At 30.9% G+C, this 23366-nt stretch overlaps 1 protein-coding gene across 2 annotated transcripts; it reads right to left on the reverse strand.

The window, feature by feature from the left end:
* Positions 1 to 1994: 1994 nt before the first annotated feature.
* LOC111705215 (tyrosine-protein kinase SRK2) lies at positions 1995 to 22593 on the reverse strand. 2 transcript variants are annotated; one of them, XM_023477691.1, is made up of 21 exons: positions 22526 to 22593; positions 22315 to 22371; positions 20014 to 20109; positions 18859 to 18936; positions 17887 to 18240; positions 16534 to 16658; positions 15736 to 15875; positions 13752 to 13859; positions 13064 to 13141; positions 12666 to 12715; positions 11596 to 11699; positions 11220 to 11340; positions 10905 to 10985; positions 9933 to 10060; positions 8391 to 8493; positions 7101 to 7153; positions 6899 to 7029; positions 6068 to 6168; positions 4280 to 4387; positions 3303 to 3400; positions 1995 to 2339 (listed from the first exon to the last, which is right to left on the reverse strand). In XM_023477691.1, the coding sequence occupies exons 1-21, from the start codon at positions 22544 to 22546 to the stop codon at positions 2189 to 2191; spliced, it is 2286 nt and encodes a 761-aa protein (XP_023333459.1). In that variant the 5' UTR covers positions 22547 to 22593; the 3' UTR covers positions 1995 to 2188. The 2 variants fall into 2 exon arrangements, with proteins under 2 accessions (XP_023333459.1, XP_023333461.1); XM_023477693.1 differs by lacking the exons at positions 17887 to 18240; positions 18859 to 18936; positions 20014 to 20109.
* Between the last annotated feature and the right edge of the window lie 773 nt (positions 22594 to 23366).

Consider the following 23366-nt stretch of genomic DNA (forward strand, 5'->3'; position numbering starts at 1 on the left):
TTTGTCTGTTTCCTGGGTTTGAAACAAGAAAGATATTACTGAGTATACTAGCTTGATTTAAAAAACCCCTCTATATTCAGTAGGAGCTTAAGGGGGGTGGGGGGAGAAGGGGGGACGGCCCTTCCCATGAAAAATTGAGGGGGTACGCCCCCCCCCATTGGAAAAATTAGGGCCGCGAGAAGAGACAGCAGACATCTTCTAGCCCATTACCAAAAATCATCAAATTATTTAAATATCTGAGGAAAACTAAGAAAAAAACATAGTTTTCCTCGGATATCTTAGCAATTTGATGGTTTTTACATTTTAAATTTTCACATTTTACTCCAAAACCCAGGATGGGTACAATTCCAAAACCCAGAGAGCAGCCACCCCTCCCTGTCTGTCAACCTCCCTCAATTTATTTTGAGTTATATACTTTAAGGTATATATTGTAAGTGGGGGATAGGATTTGTGTACATTTTTCTGTGATTTATTTCGGCATTTCGTTGTCACTGGTCAAGAACTGGTTTAAGGTTTCAACAATTATCAAACAAACAGATAAGTTTGTTGAGTTTGTTTATCCTTGCATTACGGCCTTTTTTCCAAATGTACACAGAATAAACATGACATATTTCATGACGTGTTGTGGTTGTACAGTCCACGTTAAATACAGGGTGTCCCTCAAAACCTAGTTAATTTTTTTTAATGTCTTCTTTCATAAATATCGATAAATTTGTTTGATACCAAAAAATTTAATAAAATTAGCATCATGATAATTTTGTTAACGAAATAAACTGAAACAAGTCTTAAAAATATAATTTACAGTCTATGGAAGAAGACATTCAAAACTATTCACCAACTGTCATGTTTCGTGGGACACTCTGTATATGTTAAACGCACTTTTAATCACTAGCTTACACTTTAACTACATTCTTGACACTTGTATATTGTACACTGTACAGTGTAGAGTATATTATGTACAATTATTTACCGTGTTTACGTTTAGACATTCTTGAGATAAACTAAACCAAGGCCTACATTGGTATATTTTGCCTAGAGCATAAATATATATATATGCACGGACACTCTAGTATATTCTACCTGTATTCCCTGTATCCTATAGTTCCTTGCATACCGGTACTACCAGTTTTAAGTCAACTCTACTGTCTATCTACCTACCTATCTATCATATACCCGTCTATCTGTCTATCTATTATATATCTATCCATCTATCTGCCTATTTCTTATATAATAGAGATGTAAAGCTCAAGAGTAGATATATACAGGGTTACTCACAAAGGATGAGACTTCAGAGACGATTAATTGTACGGAATTTGTACCGTCTCGCTTCCCTACAACTGTAAACTATATCTGTTTCCTTGCCAAATCATTTAAAAAGACATTAAAAGGTTATATTCAGGGCCGGAGGTAGACTTATTTTAATCTCGGGATTGTCGTATCTTAGTGTCGTCGTGTCTTTACAGTTTCATCCTTTGTGTCTTTCATTGCTAAATAATAATTTAATCAGCCATTTCCAGATTTTACCCGAGCCAGTAGATTTAACATAAGCTCTGGGGATCTTCATATCTTTAAAATTTCAAGTCGTCTTTACAGTCTCATCCTTTGTGATTAACCCTTTATGTTAGTTGAGTATAAAGTTTATATTTAAACGCACTTCTCATCACTATTTTAAATATTTACAATTTAAACAAATAACCATCTTTATTGTTTCAAAAGCTGGTTAAAAACGGAAGAATTGGGAAGCGTCGAGGGGCCTCAATTTAGACTACATTTTTAAAATCACATATTATATTTATAATTCTTGTTATAAAATAGTCTCCCTCAATAATAAGACGTACAGAGGTGTGTGTGCTAAATTCAAATTTTCGACCTATAATCGATTAATAATTGTATAATCTTACGACCTTATATTTCTAAAAATATCTAACTATTTACTAAACTCCAATTATTTTACAATATATTCGTCTTATTTATTCTAGAGTCTACAATACAAAACAAATATCTCTTTATTTATTCAATAATCATATAAAAAATAATGACAAACAGTAACGTTGCTGTGACTATAACTTTTAGCACAATTCGTGAAATAATTTTCAAAATTGTATTTTGATCGGACATATTTCGAAAAATTCAAAACGCTTTAATCGCCAATTTAGCTTTATCAATCTGTAATTAATCTCTAAACTTTTTATTTATGTCTTTCATATTTATTGATATCATAATCATACGCCGTAGCAGTTGATCCTGTGTAGTTAAAGCTAGGTTCGGGTAGTCGATCCGCAATAGAAATTCGAGATTTCATCTTATCAGTCTTCTCGTTCCAGGCGTTCCTTTTCGTCCTGAAGTACAGATTAGTTTAAAGGGACTGTTGTTGTAATTTTATGTGACCCTTCATTTCAGAATAATAGAATATACGAGTATAACAAAGGTACTCTGACAAACTTTGTCTGATTAAGAAATTTCCATTGATTCTAATTTGTCTCAGAGTAAATGACATTCCTTTTTAAAGAGGGGATTCAATGATAAACCCGAGGGCTTGCGGATTTTGCGGATTTTTTTGCCTTTGTAGATTTTAAGTATCTTTCAATGAAAATATCCCGGCGGGATTAAATGAAAATTGTTGCATACCAAAAAACCAGCTTTTTATAAAGGAATGGAAATTTAAACCCCCTCGGGATTCAATGATAAACCCTTGGGATGTTAAAAATATATTTATAGTGGTTGAGAGAAAAAAGCAGGGACGGGCAAGTTTAATAATGTTGCCTAGAATGAAATCAATTTCTGAATAATGTTTGTCGTTGTCGAGAGAAGAGTTGTAAAACCATTGAAAACCTGGCGGGATTCAATGGAAACTTACTTATTTAAAGAAATTGAAATGATTTTAGAGTAGCGGGATTCAATGAAAATTGTTGCATGCCAGTTTAGATATTTTCATATTTTTAGTTCATTTTTAATTATGATTTATATGTTCTCTACAAAAGTGACTTGCGAATATCTGATTTCAGAAACAATGAGAAAAATATGAATTAAACACTTTTCCAACTAGTAAAACAACAATATCTGGGACATATTATTAGGTGCCGTTCTACATCAGGTATCCCTCTCTTTAATTGGAAGCTCACTTGAACAACGACGTTCCATTTAATATTCGATTAATTTTAAGGATTAACTAATAAAAAAATGGTTTTTATCTTTATCAAAGTCGAATTAAATGAATTTGAATTTTCTAATCCTTTCTAATGCAATACAAGAATAAACTTTTGAATAACAAATAAATCTGTAAAATTTTGTTAAAAACCTGCCTGTTTTTAAACTTAATGTTTTCTTTAATAATACTCTCGACCCTCCCTTGTAAAACCTTAAAGCTGGGCCGGGATCTAGGATTTCTCTCCCAGCAATCCTAAACAAAATTAAGTAATTAAAGGGAGTGTTCATTTATTTTAAACACACATGATACTACAATTTTTTTTATTTAAACTAATTCAGAGAAGATTAAGCATTGATCTAGATATCCACAATTCTAAAGTTTTCAGAGCTGAAAACTTAAGAATGGGATATCCTTAATCCCGATCGGTTTATTAATCTGGAGATTAATAACAAGAGGAGAACAAGCTTTATTTAATCTGGAGATTAAGAAAAAGAGGAGATCAAGCATTGATCTCAATATCCGCCATACTAAAGTTTTCAGCTCAGCTCAGATGGTCAGTAATCTTAAAGAGAATTTTTAAGATTTACTTTTCCAACTTTCTCCCTAATACATATGTTTTAACTTAATGTACTCATTTTAAAATCAAAGTTATTTTTAATCAGAGCTATATCTAAACCATCGACACTTTTTTTCTAGTGATAATTTTAAAGCTAAAATTATCATATGACAATTTTTTTTCATTTACATTTAAGATTAATAGCAAGGCAATAAAGGAATTCAGTCTTTGCCACAAACTCTAAATTTCTTTGTAGCCGGGTCGTAGACATTGGGCTGAATGCTGTTAGATCAAATATTCTAAGTTTGAAATATCTAAGGTTTACACCATCAAGTTGAAAAGATAGAGATAAAAAATTTGAGTTTGTGACAAAGACTCAATTCCTTTGGCAGATTTTTCTGCTTTATTTGGCGAGGATTAAAACTATAGTACAGTTGAAAAAAGTGACATTTTTAATCTATTCAACAAAAACCACTCTTAAGTCCTGAAGTCAAAAATTGGGCTCCGATCAGTTCAGCTGTTTGGATGTTTTTTTAAATAAAAATTAGATTTACATCTTTGCATTTCCCCGTTACCTTTAGTAGATTGTAAACTGAATCCATGAGATATTGTGGAGTCCTAAAGTAGTTTTTAGGAGGATCCATCAAAAATGGTCCTTCTTTCAGCTTTTCTTTTAATTTTTCCTAAATTAACATTATTTTCGAATGATTTAAATCTCCTGTGGTGAACTTAAAATCATTCTAAAAAAAGAGAATATTTGTCAGAACTTCAACTTTTTTCGTTTAAAAAATACAATTGGGTTGTTTTTAACGTCATGACTTTTCATATAGCACGTCATACCGGATTACATATATTTTTGCATTCTGATCGTATAGACCTTTCAATTTAAACCTAGTCTTTTTGATCTAAACTAATTCAAAGTTTGAAATCTAAAAGCAAAACTCAAAGTTTCTTTACGTGGACCACTTCCTGGACTTTTTACAAAAACAAAAACTTTTCTTTGTGTAATGTTGTTTAGATACTGATGTATGTTATTGAATTAGTACAAATGAGAAAATCAGCGTGAATGAAGGTGGTTTCTATTTATTCATTATCCTAGTTTAACACGACTCTAATATCCTAAAAACTTTACATTGTCTTAAAAAAACAATAAAGTTGGTTTTCGATGAGATCCACCTCCAAATAAAATTGTGACGTCTTTACAATATTGTATTACGGAGTTATCTTTAAAAAAAGTGCACTATTTCCTAAGCAGAGTATCTCACATTTTTCCCGAAAGGAATTGAGTCTCTGCCACAAACTCAGATTATTTCACCCCTATATCAACTCTTGATGTAAAACTTTTATATTTCAAACTTAGATTATTTGTTCTGACAAAATTCATAATTTAAAATACTTAATATTTACATCATTGTGTTGTAACTTGCAGAGATATATGGAATAAAAAATCAGAGTTTGTGGCAGAATCAACTTCTTCGGGGTTTTGAAAAAAAAATAAACTCACGTTTAGAAAAAAAAACTACTCTGAAATTGGTAATCCTTATTTGAAATTGATTGCGGTAAAAATTATACTCAAATTGATATACTTTAGATTTTTTAAAAAAATTGGGGTACCATGATTTAAAACCAATTTTTTTTTGACTTCCTTATGAACAAAGAAAATACATATAAAGTTTTTCTTCTAAGATTTCAGACTTGTGGTTTTTAGTGTTAACATCTTGGATGATATTTTTGATTTTTTTGTTGCAAACTTGCAACAAACAAAAGTAAATGGTTAAACGAAAATTGGTTTTGTGTTTGACCAATGTATGTTGATATAAAAAGATAAAGAGAAGTGTTCTGTCTCCTGGGGGGTTTCAGGTTCGATATTTATTATTAAACAAGAAAAAACTGTTTGAATCACAGGAGTTACTTGTCAATTTTTTATTGACAAAAATAGACAAAAATAGGCATTTAGAGAAAAATCTAAATAGACAGCTTTAGATAACCAGATAGACAGATTGACAGAAAGACAGATAGATAGTTATTCAGATAAACAGATAAACAGACAGCAAGATAGACGGATAGACAGATATCTCACGTATGCCAATTTACAGTTTGTTTACAGATCGCTACAGTTGGTACGTAATTATCTCCCAGCAAGCTGTAAATTTTAACCCAATCAAACATGATTTTTTTTTTTAAGTGTAAAAAGACTACTCTGTATATTTTCAAATAGTTTTAAATCATAGAACAAACCGCGGTTATAATCAAAGTTAGTCCAGGATGAGAAAGACAGATAGACATAGAGGTAGATTTAAATATATTGAAAGAAAGAAAGATAGACAATGAGACAAAAAGATGTGATTAATCCAAAAGTTTACCTTAGGTAAACCATGATAAGGACGGTCAGCTAGTGAAACTAGTTCCCACATGGTGACGCCAAACGACCAAACATCAGATTTATGACTAAACTCTCGTTTGTCTGAAATAAATTGTTAATCTCCATAAAGACGACCTTTAGATTCAAGTTATGACTTTAAATAGTCCAACAAGTATGGAACACATGAATTATGCAGTGTAAACAGACCTATTACACTTAATTAGTGATTTAATAAGTGTCTTATAGTTTTATGGTTATTACTGTAGGATGAGACTCTATTTAGACAATCTGAAAAATAAAACATAACTTGTGTAAGATGGTCGAAAATTAATGGAAAATTACTAAAAAAATCCCATAAACAAACAAATAGAATCCTATATAAGCTTAAAACTAAGAATGGTGGATATCGAGTAAAAATCTCTTTTTATTTATCTGTCAATTAATTTAATCTTACATTTATATCCAGGGAAGTGTCTAAAATGCAAACAATCAGAGTGTCGATGGTAGAAACCGGACAGTCAATCAGAAGCCGAGAAATTTTTTAATTTTGCGCGCAATCATTAACAGAACTCTTGTTTGTCGGAACCCAAAAGAGAAGATAAATAATGTATAAATAGATTAGCAATTAGGATTAAGTGTGACCCAATACATGAATTTTTAGCTCTAAAGTCATTATGTTGAAATCGAACAGTTACTTCGATTACTCCGTTACGTCGATATTATGATATAATAATAATAATAATAAATAACAAAGATATGTATCTACAGTTACACAGACACTGTACAGCTCCATAATTAATAATTTTACCATAAATATGTTCTCAACGCTTACCTATTGCTTCAGGAGCACTCCAATAAACAGCTATTATTGGTTTTCCCTCCTCTTCCTTCTCATCCAACCTGTCAAAGGTTAGCCCGAAATCCGCAACTTTTGCTTGAAATAGACGGTCTAACAGAACATTCCTAAATGTCGTCTTCAAGTAAACTTTTGTTTTCTTTCCAATGTTGTCTTGATATATATATTTGTTAAATACCTGGCTGCCAGATCTCTATGAACAAGACTGCGAGATTCCAAATATTCCATGCCCTGACATCAAACCAAATCATATAAATGAAAAGAATAAAAATTGCGATCTATAATTCTTACTGGTGATAGAAAAATACTTTTTCTGGAACCTAACAATGTTTGGTGATTTTTAACAAAAACAAATCATATTAATTCCAATAAACCTTGAAACATGAACAAGAGTAAATTAAAATTTATATGTGTTCAATATACCTAAATTGTTCTATTAGAGAAACAAATAGATTATCAAGTACAAAATGATGGCAACGCGGAATACGTACACTCTCAGTTCAGCTGTATTTATGTCACAAGTGTCAACTCAGTTTTATGTGTCTGACAAAACTATAAGTTATAGGGATAAATTTAGACTAAAGTGCTTTACTTACAGAGTAATAAGAAGTGCAATTTTATTTTCTGTTTTTATATTTTTTTATTTATTGTCCTCTTGACTAAATAAACGGATTGAAACTGATATTGTACATTACGCTCTTATATTTTAATTTGAATATATTACGTTAAAACATATTACAGAAATGTTTAATGACATATTCGGGGAAGTCCTTTGGAGAGGTTTTACCGAGGTTAAATCCCCCAGATCCGGCGGAAATGCAGGCAATAAGAGTTTTCTAATAATGAAATGTCGTCTTCAAAGGGTATTTATTTTTTTTCTGAAGTGTCGTATTTGATTAAAGGAATTGAGTTTTTACCACGAACTAAAATTTTACAATCCCTATATCTTTGCAACCCAAATGTGTTATCCTTTGAAATGTCAAACTTTGATTAATTGATATAACATAATTCATAGTTAGAAATATCTAAGGTATACAACATTGGGTTGCAAAGATATAGGAATAAGAAAATCGCAGTTTGTGGTAAAAACTCAATTCCTTAAGGAACACATTAAAAATATACAAAAAAGCAAAAAATTTATTGAATTAATTAAAAATCTATATATATTTATAAATATATATATATAAATATTTGGCATATATTATTGTAGGTCAAATTTTCGTATTGCTTGTTACATTTGACACTTGTGAGTTGTGACGTCGTGAATATTTTACTTCATAATCTATTTGATTGTGAAGAACAAGAAAGTTTTTATTTTCTTTTTTTTGTAGCAGAATAAAACTGTTTTTCTTATACTTATACGTAAAATGAAAACTAGAGGAGCTCCGTGGTTGTAAAGTCGTACGAGTAATATGGTGCATAAAATTTACCTTCTTTACCTTTACCTGTCTAGTTTTGGATGGTTTACCTTGAGTATTTGAAGAGACCAGACTAGTGTTGTATGAAATCTAGGAATATTTTCATCCTTATCTTTTCTCTTGTCATGAGGAAATTTCAGGAATAAAAACTTTCTGAACAAACAAAAAATTGAATTAATGTTAAGTAATATTTTCATCCTTATTCTTTCTCTTATCATGAGAAAATTTCAGGAATAAAACTTTCTAAACAAAGAAATTAATGATAAATATCTTTTTGAACATGGGTCGGCGTATATTTCAATACATTATTTTGAGATGACTAATCATTTTGTTCAGTAATAAACAGGAAAGTTCTGAAAAATTATGATTTATCTAGTTTTCTAATCCCTGTTCCATCTTTGCAACCTGATGTCGTATATCTTTGACTATTTGATCCAGCAAAATTCATAGTATCAAAAGACTCGAACATCAGGTTGCAAAGTAATATGGATTTGTGAACCATATCCCTCAAATTTCCCCTGTTGTAAAGGTCGTCTCCGACAAACTGTACCTCCCTTGAATATACTCCTTCCACTCACCAAACCAAACCTTGCCAAGGATTTTGCATAAACGTAAACAACAGCCGCATGGAGCTAATAAAACTTTAAGTGCATTAAAAGAACCCATTTAAACATAATTTCAGTGAATCATTTGCAATCAAATAGTGAACTTATTTAATCAGACGAAATATTTATTTTCAGAAGAATTAAATTTGCTTTAGACTTCTGTACAAACAACTTTTCGACCCAACACAGTTTTCTAGATTGTAAGTTTCATTCACAACAGTACCTTTTAAACCTTTTATTAATCGGTTCACAACAGTGCCTTTAAACCCTTTATTTATCGATTTACAACAGCAAAAAAAATATGATCCCCAATCCTGCTAAACCCACTAAACCTAAAATCTCCAATCCTACTAAACCTACAAGACCTAGAATTCCAATACTCATTTATTGATAATCAAAAAACCTTCAACTGTTTAATCTTTATTAACAATTATTATTTATATGCATGTACGCCAATAACAATTTGTATTTTGTAGGAAACCTCGTTACTGAAATATACTTTTTCAAGAAGTTATCATCTATCTGTGTCTGGTAGAAAAGAGTGTTTTCCTTGCCAACTTGCCTTTCCCTCTTTCGAGTATTATTCCTTTTGTTCAGCTCACAGGATTGTAGAATTAGATTGTGAGAAGAGTATTTGAAGCTTATTTTCTCCAAATTTCAATTTAATCCAAAGATACCAATTCCCGAAGTACAACGGTGTCCTTTAAAGGGTTTTCTGATTAAGTATGAAAATCAGATATGAATGTTTAGAATTTTAAAAACGGATTGTTTTTAATTGAGGTTCCACTACAAAAGTGACCTGCGCATTTTCTACTGCAGTAAAACATTATGATTTATCAAAACTAAACACTTTTTAATCTTGAAAAACGATAACATTTTCCACATTATTGCTCGGATAAAGGTTTCCATGGTACCTTTGTGAATCGGACATTGTCATCTTTGTATGGAGGATCCTTTGAAATTACGCGAACAGTCCATTTAGTTTACCTAAGATGATGCAATAAATCCCCGTTAACACAAAGTTCTTGAATAAGGTAGAACGGAGATTTCTCTATACAGACCCCGAACATTTTCACAACATGAGGATGGTTTAATCGTTTCATTATCTCAGTCTCCTAGACAACAACAACAACAACATGAGGATGGTTTAATCGTTTCATTATCTCAGTCTCCTCCTCAACAACAATAACAACAAGAGGATGGTTTAATCGTTTCATTATCTCAAGCTCCTAGACAACAAACAACAAAATAATCCTAGACAACAAACAACAAAATAAATAATTTTCGAATTTCTATATTTTAGACTAACTTGAACAAAATTAGAATTGAAAAATTTTTGAGCCTTGATGTATCATGATTGGGATGCTTTTACTCACATATATTTAATCCTATTATTAATATAAATCAGATATTTACTCACATATATTTAATCCTATTATTAATATAAATCAGATATTTACTCACATATATTTAATCCTATTATTAATATAAATCAGATATTTACTCACATATATTTAATCCTATTATTAATATAAATCAGATATTTACTCACATATATTTAATCCTATTATTAATATAAATCAGATATTTACTCACATATATTTAATCCTATTATTAATATAAATCAGATATTTACTCACATATATTTAATCCTATTATCAATATAAATCAAATGTTTACTTTTAAAAAAGATTCTATTTTTGAACCCAGTTTAATCTGGGAACTAAACTTTCACTATTACAGACAAACCAATCAAATCAGATTTTAGAAAAATTCCCGTGGTTTCGCCGAGTTCTCCAATCAAATAATTTACGATCGGACAAACAGAGATTACTACTTTATGATAGTAGATACATAATTCAATTTTTCGTATACATCTTTCTGAATGAAAAAAAAAGACAAAACCTTCAATTTACTCAGTTTAGTAAACAATCCTTAAACTACAAACTTGCATTTTACCTTGAGAAACGTTTCCTTCTCTCTCTCATGATTATTCCTGGATCCTTTATCAACTCTCAGGGTTTTCACAGCTACAGGAATCTATATCAAAATATTGTTTTTTAAAATAACAAAATGGGATTTACAGTGGTCGACGTTTATATCAATACAAAAAGAACCAACGAGGTGATAGTGTGTAGAGCACTAAAGAATATTCTAAAAAACTATTCAAAACCTCGGATAGAAGTAAGTAGTTCATCGTTTCTCTCCGACGCACAAAGAACTAAACAGTCTCATAATGATCTGGATTTGTCCAACTTCTTTTTAAAAACTAACCTGGTTTCTCCATATCCCTTTGTTAACAGTACCAAAGAACCCATGCCCTAGTTCCTCCAGGAGTTCTATTTCCTCCCTTGGAACCTGCCAAGCATCAGTCTCAGACTCGAGTTCCCACCTTCTGCAAACCATAAACAAATCAAATTCTTATTCTTATTTACATCAATAAAATAAAGACGACTTTTCTATTTTTTTCTTCAAAATGGTCTTTTTAATTTACAAGTTTACAAGTAAACAAAGAGAAGCTGTTGATTGACAGCTTTTTTGTTTTTATGTTTATGTGTATCAATGCTGTTTTAAAGCTTGGTAGAAATCAAAATTAAAATCCCAGGTCGTCTTCATTGTATTGATGTATACGACGACGACTGTAGTTTACCTTAGAAAAGCTGGGTCTGAAGTTGGGTTTGAAAGGATACAGATTGTAGTCAGGTTAAATGGAGATAGATCCACAGCCTCGGTTAGATAGTGGTTCAATAGTTTCTAAATTTAGACAATATGTTGACGCAAAGCAATCTATTACTTGCTTCACAATCTAATTGTTCAATGCTCATATCTTTGCAATCTGAGGTTGCAACTTGCAAGCTGGCAGCAATAAGTGTATTTTGATTTTTCCTCCTGCAAAATAACCAGGTGTTCACAGCCTCAGTTGTTTTCTAAACCAATCTGAACCGAGCAAATGAGGAGAAATCTTACAGTGTTTTATAAGTAGCCCTTGTAGAACTTTGATATTTCAACCTATGAATTCTGTTAGATCAAATAGTCATAGTTCGAAATATGAAAGGTGTAATTTCTCTCAACCCACATAGATCTTGCCAGCCAACATTTCACTATAGTTTCAGTAGAAGTAAATATTTCCATTTACTGTTATAGCTGATATAAGGATTTATCTCTAATTGGATAATGAGCTAAATATAAAGATAGATGTTACCACCATGCAATTTTTATTGGTTCAGAATAGACACCAAAAACATGGCTAAACCCTGATTGATTGGAGCCCTGGAAACCATCAGGTTGAAAAGTTAAAGGTATTAGAGAATTAGAGTTTGAGGCAAGTATTAAGCTAAGTTATGGGCCGATTTTATTAGAGTTCAAAACAGTTATTGTTAGACTTATAAAATATTTGTAAAAGCATCTAAAAACGTTTCAAATTCTTTAAATATGATCCACGCTTTTTCAGTTTTTCAGACTTTTCTACCTTAAAAGTAAAAACCTTTAAAGCTGTTCCCTGGACTAACCATTCGTTTTTTAATTCAACCACGTTTTAGTCATTAATTCAATCATATTAAAACTTACAGAGTTATATTTATTACTTTTTCATATAAAACGCGTCCGGCGACAAAGTTTAAAAAAAAAAATACTTATTCAAACTTACTTGGTCAAGGACCGAACTATTAGGTAACCGTGACTGTTTTCCAGTTTAATATAAATATTAATTTAGAAACTTACCTCAAGAGAACTAAATTTTTCATTTCTTTTCAAATACAATTTTACTTTTCCTGAAACAATTTTTTTACGTCATTATCTTAAAAATTTTGTAGATTTGTGTGTAGGCTGCTCTTTAGTTTGAAGAAAGGAATATGTAACATTTTGAGAATCATAAAGAGACTGTTATATAATTTTAAGCGACTCCATTGTCCGATTGAAAAGGAAGATATCCTAGATTTCCTATATTTTTGTTGTTAACCTAACATTTCAATTTATAGATATCTCCCATAGTTTTCCTAAGGAAAGGGATAACGTTATGAATCTCTTTAAATTGAGGTTTACGTCGACAGTTCCTTTGATTTTATAACCTTTTATCAAACAAATTGTGCTTGTTCATTTTTATGTTTTTAAGATCTAACCTGTCTCCTTGTTGACTGCTTGATGAATGTTAAAATGACTCATTTCCCATTTTGAGTTTTCTTCGTTAAACTTCTTAACTAAAAAAGAAAATTCATAAATCAATGTCATTGTTATTATTATTATTATTATTAGTATAATTATTATTATAATTATTTTTAAAAATTTATTATGTTTTTATTGTTTACTGTTTTTATCACCGCCCATTATCAATAATGCAATTTTCACTTTTATTGTGAATATTTTTGTTTTAAAAGTAGAATAATTGGCTGAATTGTAAGATGGAATAAATTTACAGTTGGAATTCAGCGCACGTGAAAATATTTGAAACCGGTTAACTGACCAAAAGTAGGATGCCGGAAAAAAACAAAAACAAAAATACCAAATAATATGTGGACAAATTGAAGTTGAATTCAGGAAGTGAAGATTGTAATAAAACCTACGGTATTATATTTCGTACTACCAATTTAATAAAGAAAATTAAATAAATTTAAAAGAAAATTATAGTTTTTAACTGATCTTGAGCAAAATAAAATAATAGAAAGACTTTGATAACAAACTGGAAAAAGATTTATAGATATTTTTTTTTATTTGTATGCGTGAGCTTGTGCCCACACCCCTTATCCAAAAATAAATTATTAAAGTTAAATATAAAAGAAAATAGTAAAATAATGTAAAATAATAATGAACCTGAAAGAACGAATTGGTTTTTATTGTTACTAAATCTGAGAAGAAAGGCCCCCTGAGGGTTGGCAGAGTTATGAAGTAGTTCTTCACTCTCTTCCCGACTTAAATCACCTGAACAAAATATTTTAAAATATTTTTTTATTAATCAATCCTATTATTTGATGTTAGCTTTTATACATACTTTAAACCTACAAAATATAAGGAAGAATTTCTGCTTTTAATATTGTTCATTAATGACAAACTAATCAATAAGAGAAATTAGCTTACAACTGCAGGAATAAATGATTACAACTGCAGGGATAAATGGTTACAACTGCAGGGATAAATGGTTACGACTGCAGGGATAAATGATTACAACTGCAGGGATAAATGGTTACAACTGCAGGGATAAATGATTACAACTGCAGGGATAAATGGTTACAACTGCAGGGAAAAATGGTTACGACTGCAGGGATAAATGATTACAACTGCAGGGATAAATGGTTACAACTGCAGGGATAAATGATTACAACTGCAGGGATAAATGATTACAACTGCAGGGATAAATGATTACAACTACAGGGATAAATGATTACAACTGCAGGGATAAATGGTTACAACTACAGGGATAAATGATTACAATTGCAGGGATAAATGATTACAACTGCAGGGATAAATGATTACAAGACTGAATAAATTTCGAAGTTTCATCCTTTGTTATAACCCACTGTATATAAATACAAATACTTTATATATTTGTGATTTTTTTAAAAAGCGCATGTAGCTATTCAATAATAGTATAAAGAAATTGAGTCTTTGCCACAAACTCTGATTTTTTAATCTCAATATTTTTTGTAGCGAAATAATGAGAGTTAAAACTACTAACTAAACCCTTCAAAATTTTGGAAAAACAAGCCAATGCAGTACCAATAACGGTCCTTTTCTTGCCTCTTTAACTTTTCTTTTTCAACCCTTTTCCTTTCTAACCTTTCCCTTTCTAACCTTTTCCTTTCTAACCTTTTCCTTTCTAACCTTTTCCTTTCTAACCTTTTCCTTTCTGACCCTTTTCTTTCTAACTTTTTCCTTTCTAACCATTTTCTTTCAAAGCTTTTCCTTTCTAACCATTTCCTTTCTAACTTTTTCCTTTTAACCTTTTCCTTTCTAACCTTTTCCTTTCTAACCCTTTTCTTTCTAACTTTTTCCTTTCTAACCTTTTCCATTCCATCGGCCTTTAATTTCTAGCCTTTTTCTTTCTAACCTTTTCCTTTCTGACACTTTTCTTTCTAACCTTTTCCTTTCTAATCTTTTCCTTTCTAACCTTTTCCTTTCTAACCTTTTCCTTTCTAACCTTTTCCTTTCTAACCTTTTTCATTCCATGGGCCTTTTATTTCTAGCCTTTTTCTTTCTAACCTTTTCCTTTCTAACCTTTTCCTTTCTAACCTTTTCCTTTCTAACCTTTTCCTTTCTAACCTTTTTCATTCCATGGGCCTTTTATTTCTAGCCTTTTTCTTTCTAACCTTTTCCTTTCTGACCCTTTTCTTTCTAACCTTTTCCTTTCTCACCTTTTCCTTTCTAACCTTTTTCAGTCCATCGGCCTTTTATTTCTAACCTTTTTCTGTTCAACCCTTTTATTTCTAACCATTTTTCTTTCTAACCTTTTTCTTTCTAACCCTTTTCTTTCTAACCCTTTTCTTTCTTACCCTTTTCTTTCTAACCCTTTTCTTTCTTACCCTTTTCTTTCTAACCCTTTTCTTTCTAATCCTTTTATTTCTAACCTTTTTCTGTTCAACCCTTTTCTTTCTAACCCTTTTCTTTCTAACCCTTTTCTTTCTAACCCTTTGCTTTCTAACCCTTTTTTTCTAACCCTTTTGATTCCAACTCTTTTCTTCCTAACATTTTTCTTTCTAACATTTTTCTTTCTAACATTTTTCTTTCTAATCCTTTTCTTTCCAACCTTTTTTCTCTATAACCTTTATTTTTCTAATTTTTCGATTTTTGTTTATTTTACCTAAAAACCATGGATACTGGTCCTCTCGTCTCTCCGAGTCCTTGGGATAGAAGTTGTACCTAGAGGTATACCCGGAGACAGGCTGGTGGGTCTCAGGATCTACAGTAGATACTTCCCACCAGACCTCATCAGAATCATCCCTAAACACCAGATAAATGATCTGCAGTAGATACTTCCCACCAGACCTTATCAGAAACATCCCTAAACACCAGATAAATGATCTACAGTAGATACTTCCCACCAGACCTTATCAGAATCATCCTTAAACACCAGATAAATGATCTGCAGTAGAAACTTCCCACTAGACCAGAATGATCTACAATAAATACTTCCCCCCAGAACTCATCAGAATCATCCCAAAACACCAGATTAATGGCTTAAAGTGGATACTTTCCACCAGATCTCATCAGAATCATCCCTTAACATCGGATAAATGATCTACAGTAGATATCTTCCACCAGACCTCATCAGAATTATCCCTGATCTGCAGTAGATATCTTCCACCAGAACTCATCAGAATCATCCCTAAAACCAGATTAAAGCCTGACAGTGAATACTTCCCCCCATAACTATCCAGAATCATTCCTAAACACCATATAAATGATCTGCAGTGGATACTTCCCCACAGATTTCATCAGATCATCCTTAAGCACCAAATACATTATCTACAGTGAATACTTCCCACCAGACCTCATCAGATTCATCTATAAACACGAGATAAATGCCATTTTTGTATTTTCAAAAAGAACTTTAAGGAATTAGAAATGTTTTCTGTTATTATTTGTTTCAGCTAAATACCTAAGTTTAAATATCTGATCTGGATTACATGTGACGCTCTCAATCCTATCCTTGAGAGGGATGAACAGGGTGAGCTGCTGTTTAGCGTGGAACTCGGAGTTCAGGTTTGGGTTCCGTCGCTTCTTCTTTAGAATCTTTGATGTCAACACCAGAAATGTAATATTAAAGAGAGTGTTCGCTAAAAAATAAAGAGTTTGTCCGAATAAAATCTAAATTCGATCTCTAAGGAGCGTAATGTTAAATACATTCAGCCAGGATAAAATTCGGAATTTATGTATTAAAATATCCGCTATATATATAATTGCATGATTTGGGTTTGAGTGGTATTATGCAATTTTGTGAATTTTATGGAATCTCCGTTCTTAATGTTGAGCTTTTTGAACCATTTTCTCATTTATAGAAGTAAAAATAGTAGGGATCGAATCCAAAGGAACTGAGTTTTTGCCACAAACCTACATTTCCCCCCCCCCCCCCTATATCTTTTACAATCAAATGTCATAGATTTCAGATATTTCAAACTATGAATACTGCTAGATCAAATAGACTAAGTTTGAAATATAAAAGCTGTGTACCATCACATTGGAAAGATATAGGGATTAGAACATTTGTGGCAAAAACTCAATTCCTTTGAATTGGGTTCAGCCTATACCCCTGTTCATTTTTAACAAACACTCACTTTAAAGGGATAGTCTACGATCATTTGAATGACCACAATCATTCACAAGTGAGTGGGGGAAACTTTTGAATGGGATACTGGTTATAAAGCTTCTGCATCTGCAACTGAACCTCGGGGTTATACGCCTTAAAGGAACTGTAAACGTATAGTTTCAAGTAACCCTTAATCAATAGATTTTTTGTTTTCAAAAAATTTATATTTTTAATTTGTAGTTTCTCTACAAAAACAATGGAAAAGTTTACAGAATTAAGCAATTTTCAAGCCAGAAAAACGACGTTTTCTTCCACATTATTGGTTAGATGAAGGTTTCAAAGTAAACTATTGTGAATCGGACAATACGAAATTACTTGCCTAATCCTCTTCTTCCCCGTTGTCAATTGTACAATTGTACAGGCCCCTCTTTTATTTTTAATTGAAAGGTCACTTGAAATTACTTTTCTAAACAGTTTTAAGTTTCAAAAGTTTCTCTCTCTGTTTCCAAGAAAACTAAGAATATCTCTATCCTTGTTTCATATATAAAGATTTGAAATTACAGTTTATGAGTGCAGTTTCTAACTTTACAGTGAAGAATTTAAAGAGATGGCTCATGTATAACTTTTCATATGAACAATTCCTTTAAAAGTGTTCCTATACTACGGAAGTGATTCTACAAAAGAAAGAGTGTATTTCAAAGATTCCTTTTTTCGTTTTCGTCCTTGAAAAAACTGAATAATAACATTTTCAGTTCCAACTAATTTTTCGTGAACGGTTTTACGCTGAACCGGCGCGGACGGAACATCTCGTTCCTGCCGACCCTGGCGGCTCATTGGTTTGCTCCTTAGCCCTGCTTTGCTGGCATTAATATTGCTTGTTTTGCTTCCGACTCTGCTCTGTAGTTCTAGCTTGCTCCGGGTTCTTCTCTCTAGCTCTAGCTTGTTCCATTTCTCCCGCTCTAGCTCCAGCTCACTCCAGGCTCGTCGCTCAAAATCAATTTTGCTTTCATATTCTTTTTTTTCTAATATTCGCTCAACTTGCTCCCTTTTAAATTGTCTCTGCAAGCAGTTTTGAATCAGCAATTTACAATTTTAGAGAAAAAAGCGATTACACTAATCCTTTGCAACCAATGATGTTAAAGAACTTTAACACAAAGGATGAGACTTCAGAGACGACTGAACAGAACTTAGACTGTCTGTTTTCTTGCAACGCTAAATTCTTTTTTTCTTTGCTAAAATATTTAAAACTGTATTCAAAGGAGGAGACCTAGTTTAATCCTGGAATTGTCATATGTGAGAGTTTCAAGTAGTCTTTACAGTCTCGTCCTTCATGGGTAAACCTTTTTTAACTATGAAGTATACTAGATCTCAAACTCAAAGTTTGAAACATCAAAGGTTACTTTATAAATTAAAGGGATTTTTAACAAATTAGTTTAAGGCAAGTGATCAGGGACTTTCAATAAATGGCGTGAATATACCTTAGACCTTTCTAATTTTAAATCTACCCTACAATGAATAACTATAAAGTATTTGAACTACGTAAACTAGTTGAACCGTTACATGAACCGACGGACTGGAATGGTTAAATTTTGTCTACGTTTTAACTACTTATCTCTCATTAAATTTTTACAAGATTTTTCTATTTTGTATTTCTCATTATTGCTGATTCAAGTTTGCCTTCTTTCGATTTTTTAAATTTTTAGAATTTTGTTGCTCTTCTTCAGCTGGGTCAATTTTTGATGGCAATTCGTTGTTCTGTTAAATCATATTTTTATCAAACAAAAATTATCTACAGTGGTTGATGGGAAATCTAACTAAAATGAAATAAAGGAATTGTTTTCCTATTTCCATATTTGATTGATTGACTGATTGATAGTGCTCCAAATTTTGGGAATAAGAAGCACAACTTAAGATGCACCTTACCGCGTAAATATGCAAAAGAACAACTTTCATCAGTAAGAAATGGTTAGTTTTTTATTCCAAAAATTGGAGTTTTGTGTACAATTTCAAATAGGATAACCATAGATTAATAACAACACAGATAGAACACTACATGACGTCCTTTCAAGATTTAGGGGTTTTTTTGTTCATAATAATCCTGAGTCAGAAGTCAAAAGGAGTTATGCGCATGCTACGTTGAATTACAAGACTCCATTGGGCCTCTGCATCAGGGTTATTGTGAACGAAAAACCCCTAAATCTTGAAAAGAGGACGTCCATTGTTCTATCTGTGTTGTTTTTAATCTATGAGGAAAACAAACTCTTTAAAATATGAAACAAAATTAGGTCCAGGGCATTTACATTAACTAGATCTGGATCCGTACTTTTGTATGGTAAAATATTTGAGTTTGTGCAATGTGCAATAGAATAAGTCATTCTTTGGTCAAAAGTTAAACTTTCTTTTGAACTTGAATACCACTTTTATCCAAACAAACGTTTCATAAAAGTCAAAATAAAAAAGTCATACATTTTTGGCATATTAATTGGTTATTTTTCAGACTAATTTTACATTAAATTTGTTTGCAGCGCTTTTGACATGATCATAACAATAAGATTTTGGTTTTTGGTTTTTAAAAATGATAAATTGTTAACCATGATGAATCACTTTGGACAATGCAAGTACATATTTAGTTCATCTGAGCATTTTCATATCACTTTTTTACAGAAATGACTTAAACTAATGTGCAATGTGTGATGTACAATGAACTTTAGTAAAATGGACGGACACCCAACATTTAACAATTAACAATGATCTGGATAAAATTACTTAACAATTGACCATGATCTGAATAAAAATACGTAACAATTAACCATGATCTGGATAAAAATATTCCTCATTTCTTGAATCTGAATATAGATCTGAAATTACTAAAGTGCTGTCTAAACTAGATACACTATCTGTATCTGTATCTGTATCTGTATCACAGTCCTGCTGTTTGATCTTTGAGAAATAATATTAATATCTTCAACAAAAATTTGTAATCAAAATTCGATTTTTTTAGCTGTTTCTTTAAAAAAGAACGTTTCAGTTTTTAAGAAAAATGCAGGAGTAATCTGGGGTTCCAGACTCCTCATTTCTCCACTTTACTTCGAATTAAGAATGATTATACTATTAGCTTGGTAACCCAGCTTTGCCTTGATATTTCCCTATAGAAGTCAACCCACTCAACTTAAAACATAAGAACATTCCCATGGTTATCCCGAGTTCCCCAATCAAAGTCTGAGGCGAAACTGTTCATGAGTTATGAAAGGCTATACAAACAAACAAACACCCATACCTACTTTATAATAGATGATAATGATAATAACATATGTATTTTATCCCAGCTTATCAATTAAAATGCGCACTATGTTATTTAATAAGAGTTTATAAGATATATAGCGTCTCCACTGGTGGAAAGTTGAGACCTTGAGCACTTTATGCTTAATAACTCTATATTTAGTCCTAACAGTTTAGTTTGGCCATAAACTTGTTAATTATTCTCCATTTATAAAACATGTATATTTACTTTATAATTTATTTTGTATTACATAAACTTGTTATTTATTCTCCATTTATAATACATGTATTTTTACTTTATAATTTATTTTGTATCACATAAATATGCAAGGTCTATAAAACCGCTTTTAAATTATTTTTAACAGACCAATAATATTCTTATTAAATATTAATGACGTGAATATCTTAGAATATGAATATAAATACGTGATTAATTTTAACCATGCATAAAAAACAAAATATTGAATAGACAAAAGCAAAAGTAACATCATTGATTATCGTTTGAAAAACATATTTAACAAAAATACTGTACAGTGCAGGTCCTAAACAATATAATATGTATCTTATAAAGGGTTACCTACAAAGTACAAAGGATGAAACTTCAGAATTATTTTATTCATTTATTTCATACCTTGACGATTCCATTCAGGATTTAGCTTTAAATGTTTTGCTTTTTTTGCCAAATTATCTATAATTATACGTAAAAGGACGATATCTAAAAATAAAGATTAAGTGTTTAAACCTCAGAACACGACTTCAGAATTAAAAACTTTACCTGTTATTTAAGCCTTATATAAAGTAGTAATCTCTTTTTTAGTATGTCCGATCTCAAGTCATGAACCCCTTGACTGATTTGCCTAAAATTTTGATCGAGGAACTCGGAATAAAAAGAATAGATTAATAGGACGCTTAGCGCCACTCTTTCTGTAATAAGTGTAGCTTTTAAAGAAATTTAACTATACCTTCAAGCACTTTTCTCCTTAAAATTAATAAAATGTAAAAATCTTGTTAATTCTCTTTTTAAACTCTCGTTCAATTTAGGTAGGTAGCTACTAGCTACTAGATAGCTGTAGTTATATGAACCAGTTTATTTGCTTTTAATTATTAAAGTTAAAAAGTTTCACTTTAAAGGTTTTTAATAATCAATATATAGTTGAGAAATATGAAGAAGTCTAAAAATCAATACAAAAAGTATATCAATATATTATTCATATAAAAGTATAATACAAAAAGTAAAATACATTATTAATATAAAAGTATAATACAAAAAGTATAATATATTATCAATATAAAAATCAATACAAAAAGTATAATATATTATTAATATAAAAGTATAATACAAAAAGTATTGGAATTAAAGTTGATTGATGTTTAATACCTTTTTAACTAAAATAGGATCATAAAGTTCATTAACTTCATATTAGTAATGGTGGATTTTTAAGAATGAAAAAAAATATTAAATTTTTTATCTAGATTTTGCCAAAAAAAAAAACTATACAACTAAAACTACAGCATGCATGAACATTGAACATTGAACAAGTGAATTAATTGCCATAAGTTTGGGCTAAAGTAATTAATATTAAAAAGGTGTAAGGCGAAAATCTACAATTTTAATGGAAAAATTGTAATATTATCTTGAATCACCCTCCCCTTCACTTTGAAAGCTGTGACAATTTATAAAAGTGATGTCATTACGAATGATTTGAATTGTGATTTTTAAAATATACATACATTTTTTTTAACGCGACAAAAAGGGACTTTTCAAACAATTTACTTTCGATACTGCATACATTTTAATTCTGTCTGAGAGAAAATCAAATATATCATATTTTGCTGTTTTATCTCAAAGATTTCCTTTTTAGAAGTTAGATCTCCATGAAACCCCTCAATTCGATCGACAGAGGCAGAATCCTGTAGAAAAAAACAAAAGTGAAGTTCTTAAATATCTTAAATTTTAGATAAAGTTACATTGAATTTAAAAACTTCTATTAACCAAAAGCTGATTTTTTTCGAATAAAAAATTAAGAAAAAAAGTAAAAAAAAAAAATAAAACTTTAGTATTTTCCTTGGATTGACAAATTCCCATAATATTCCATCTTCTCTAACCAACACCCTCCATTTACTTTGTGATCTGAAATTTTTTTCACTATAATGAGACTATCACATAGATTTCACTAGGAGGGGGATCATTCGCGTACGATCCCTTACATAGCCTGTAATTGTACTGTACAGTGCACAGCTTGCTCTGACTGGTTAATAAATCTGACTGGTACTTGATATTCAAGTACCCTTCATTTAATAAGGGGAATTTCTGACATTTAATAAGGGGAATTTCTGACATTTAATAAGGCGAATTTCTGACATTTAATAAGGGGAATTTCTGATTCACAAAGTATACTTTCAGTTGATAAAATGGTAAAGATATCCCTGTTTTTCTATTTAAAAATTGATAATTTCCAATCGAACTTGAAGGAGAAATAAGTTAAGTTGAATCTTTTCAAGAAAAAAAATTAAAGCGGCTACATCTTCCTCATAGTGAAAAACTAATAATAATAATAATAAGCTGAAATGTTCTAAGGTTGAAATTAAAACGTTTGTCCCATAAATTTTAATTTTAACATTGTTGGAACTCCTCCCATGCAGTGGAATATTTAAAATGTAAAATTACTAGAAGAAAGAGTGACGCGAAGCGCCCTAAAAGCCTAGTAACGGTGTAAAACTAAAACGATTATCAATGTTTAATATGGAAGTATGAATCAAGCAAATATCAAGGTAAAACTGAGCTTTCCTTTACTGCAAACTCCTCGATAAATTTCATGTATTATTTATTCATTTTTTACTTTTGGATTAAATCCTCTACGTACATCTTGCCGTGCGTACTGTACATCATTGCTTTGTACACCGTA

This window comes from Eurytemora carolleeae, unplaced genomic scaffold (assembly GCF_000591075.1).
Source record: "Eurytemora carolleeae unplaced genomic scaffold, Eaff_2.0 scaffold132, whole genome shotgun sequence".
NCBI lineage: Eukaryota > Metazoa > Arthropoda > Copepoda > Calanoida > Temoridae > Eurytemora > Eurytemora carolleeae.

Excerpts from the sequence above, each read along its gene's own strand:
- LOC111705215 (XM_023477691.1), bottom strand. The coding sequence starts at position 22,546 with ATGGGAATTTGTCAATCCAAG. Across the intron at positions 22,372-22,525 it reads TGGGAATTTGTCAATCCAAG|GATTCTGCCTCTGTCGATCG; the intron begins GAAAATACTAAA and ends TTTTTTCTACAG. Across the intron at positions 13,860-15,735 it reads CCAGTATCCATGGTTTTTAG|GTGATTTAAGTCGGGAAGAG; the intron begins GTAAAATAAACA and ends TATTTTGTTCAG.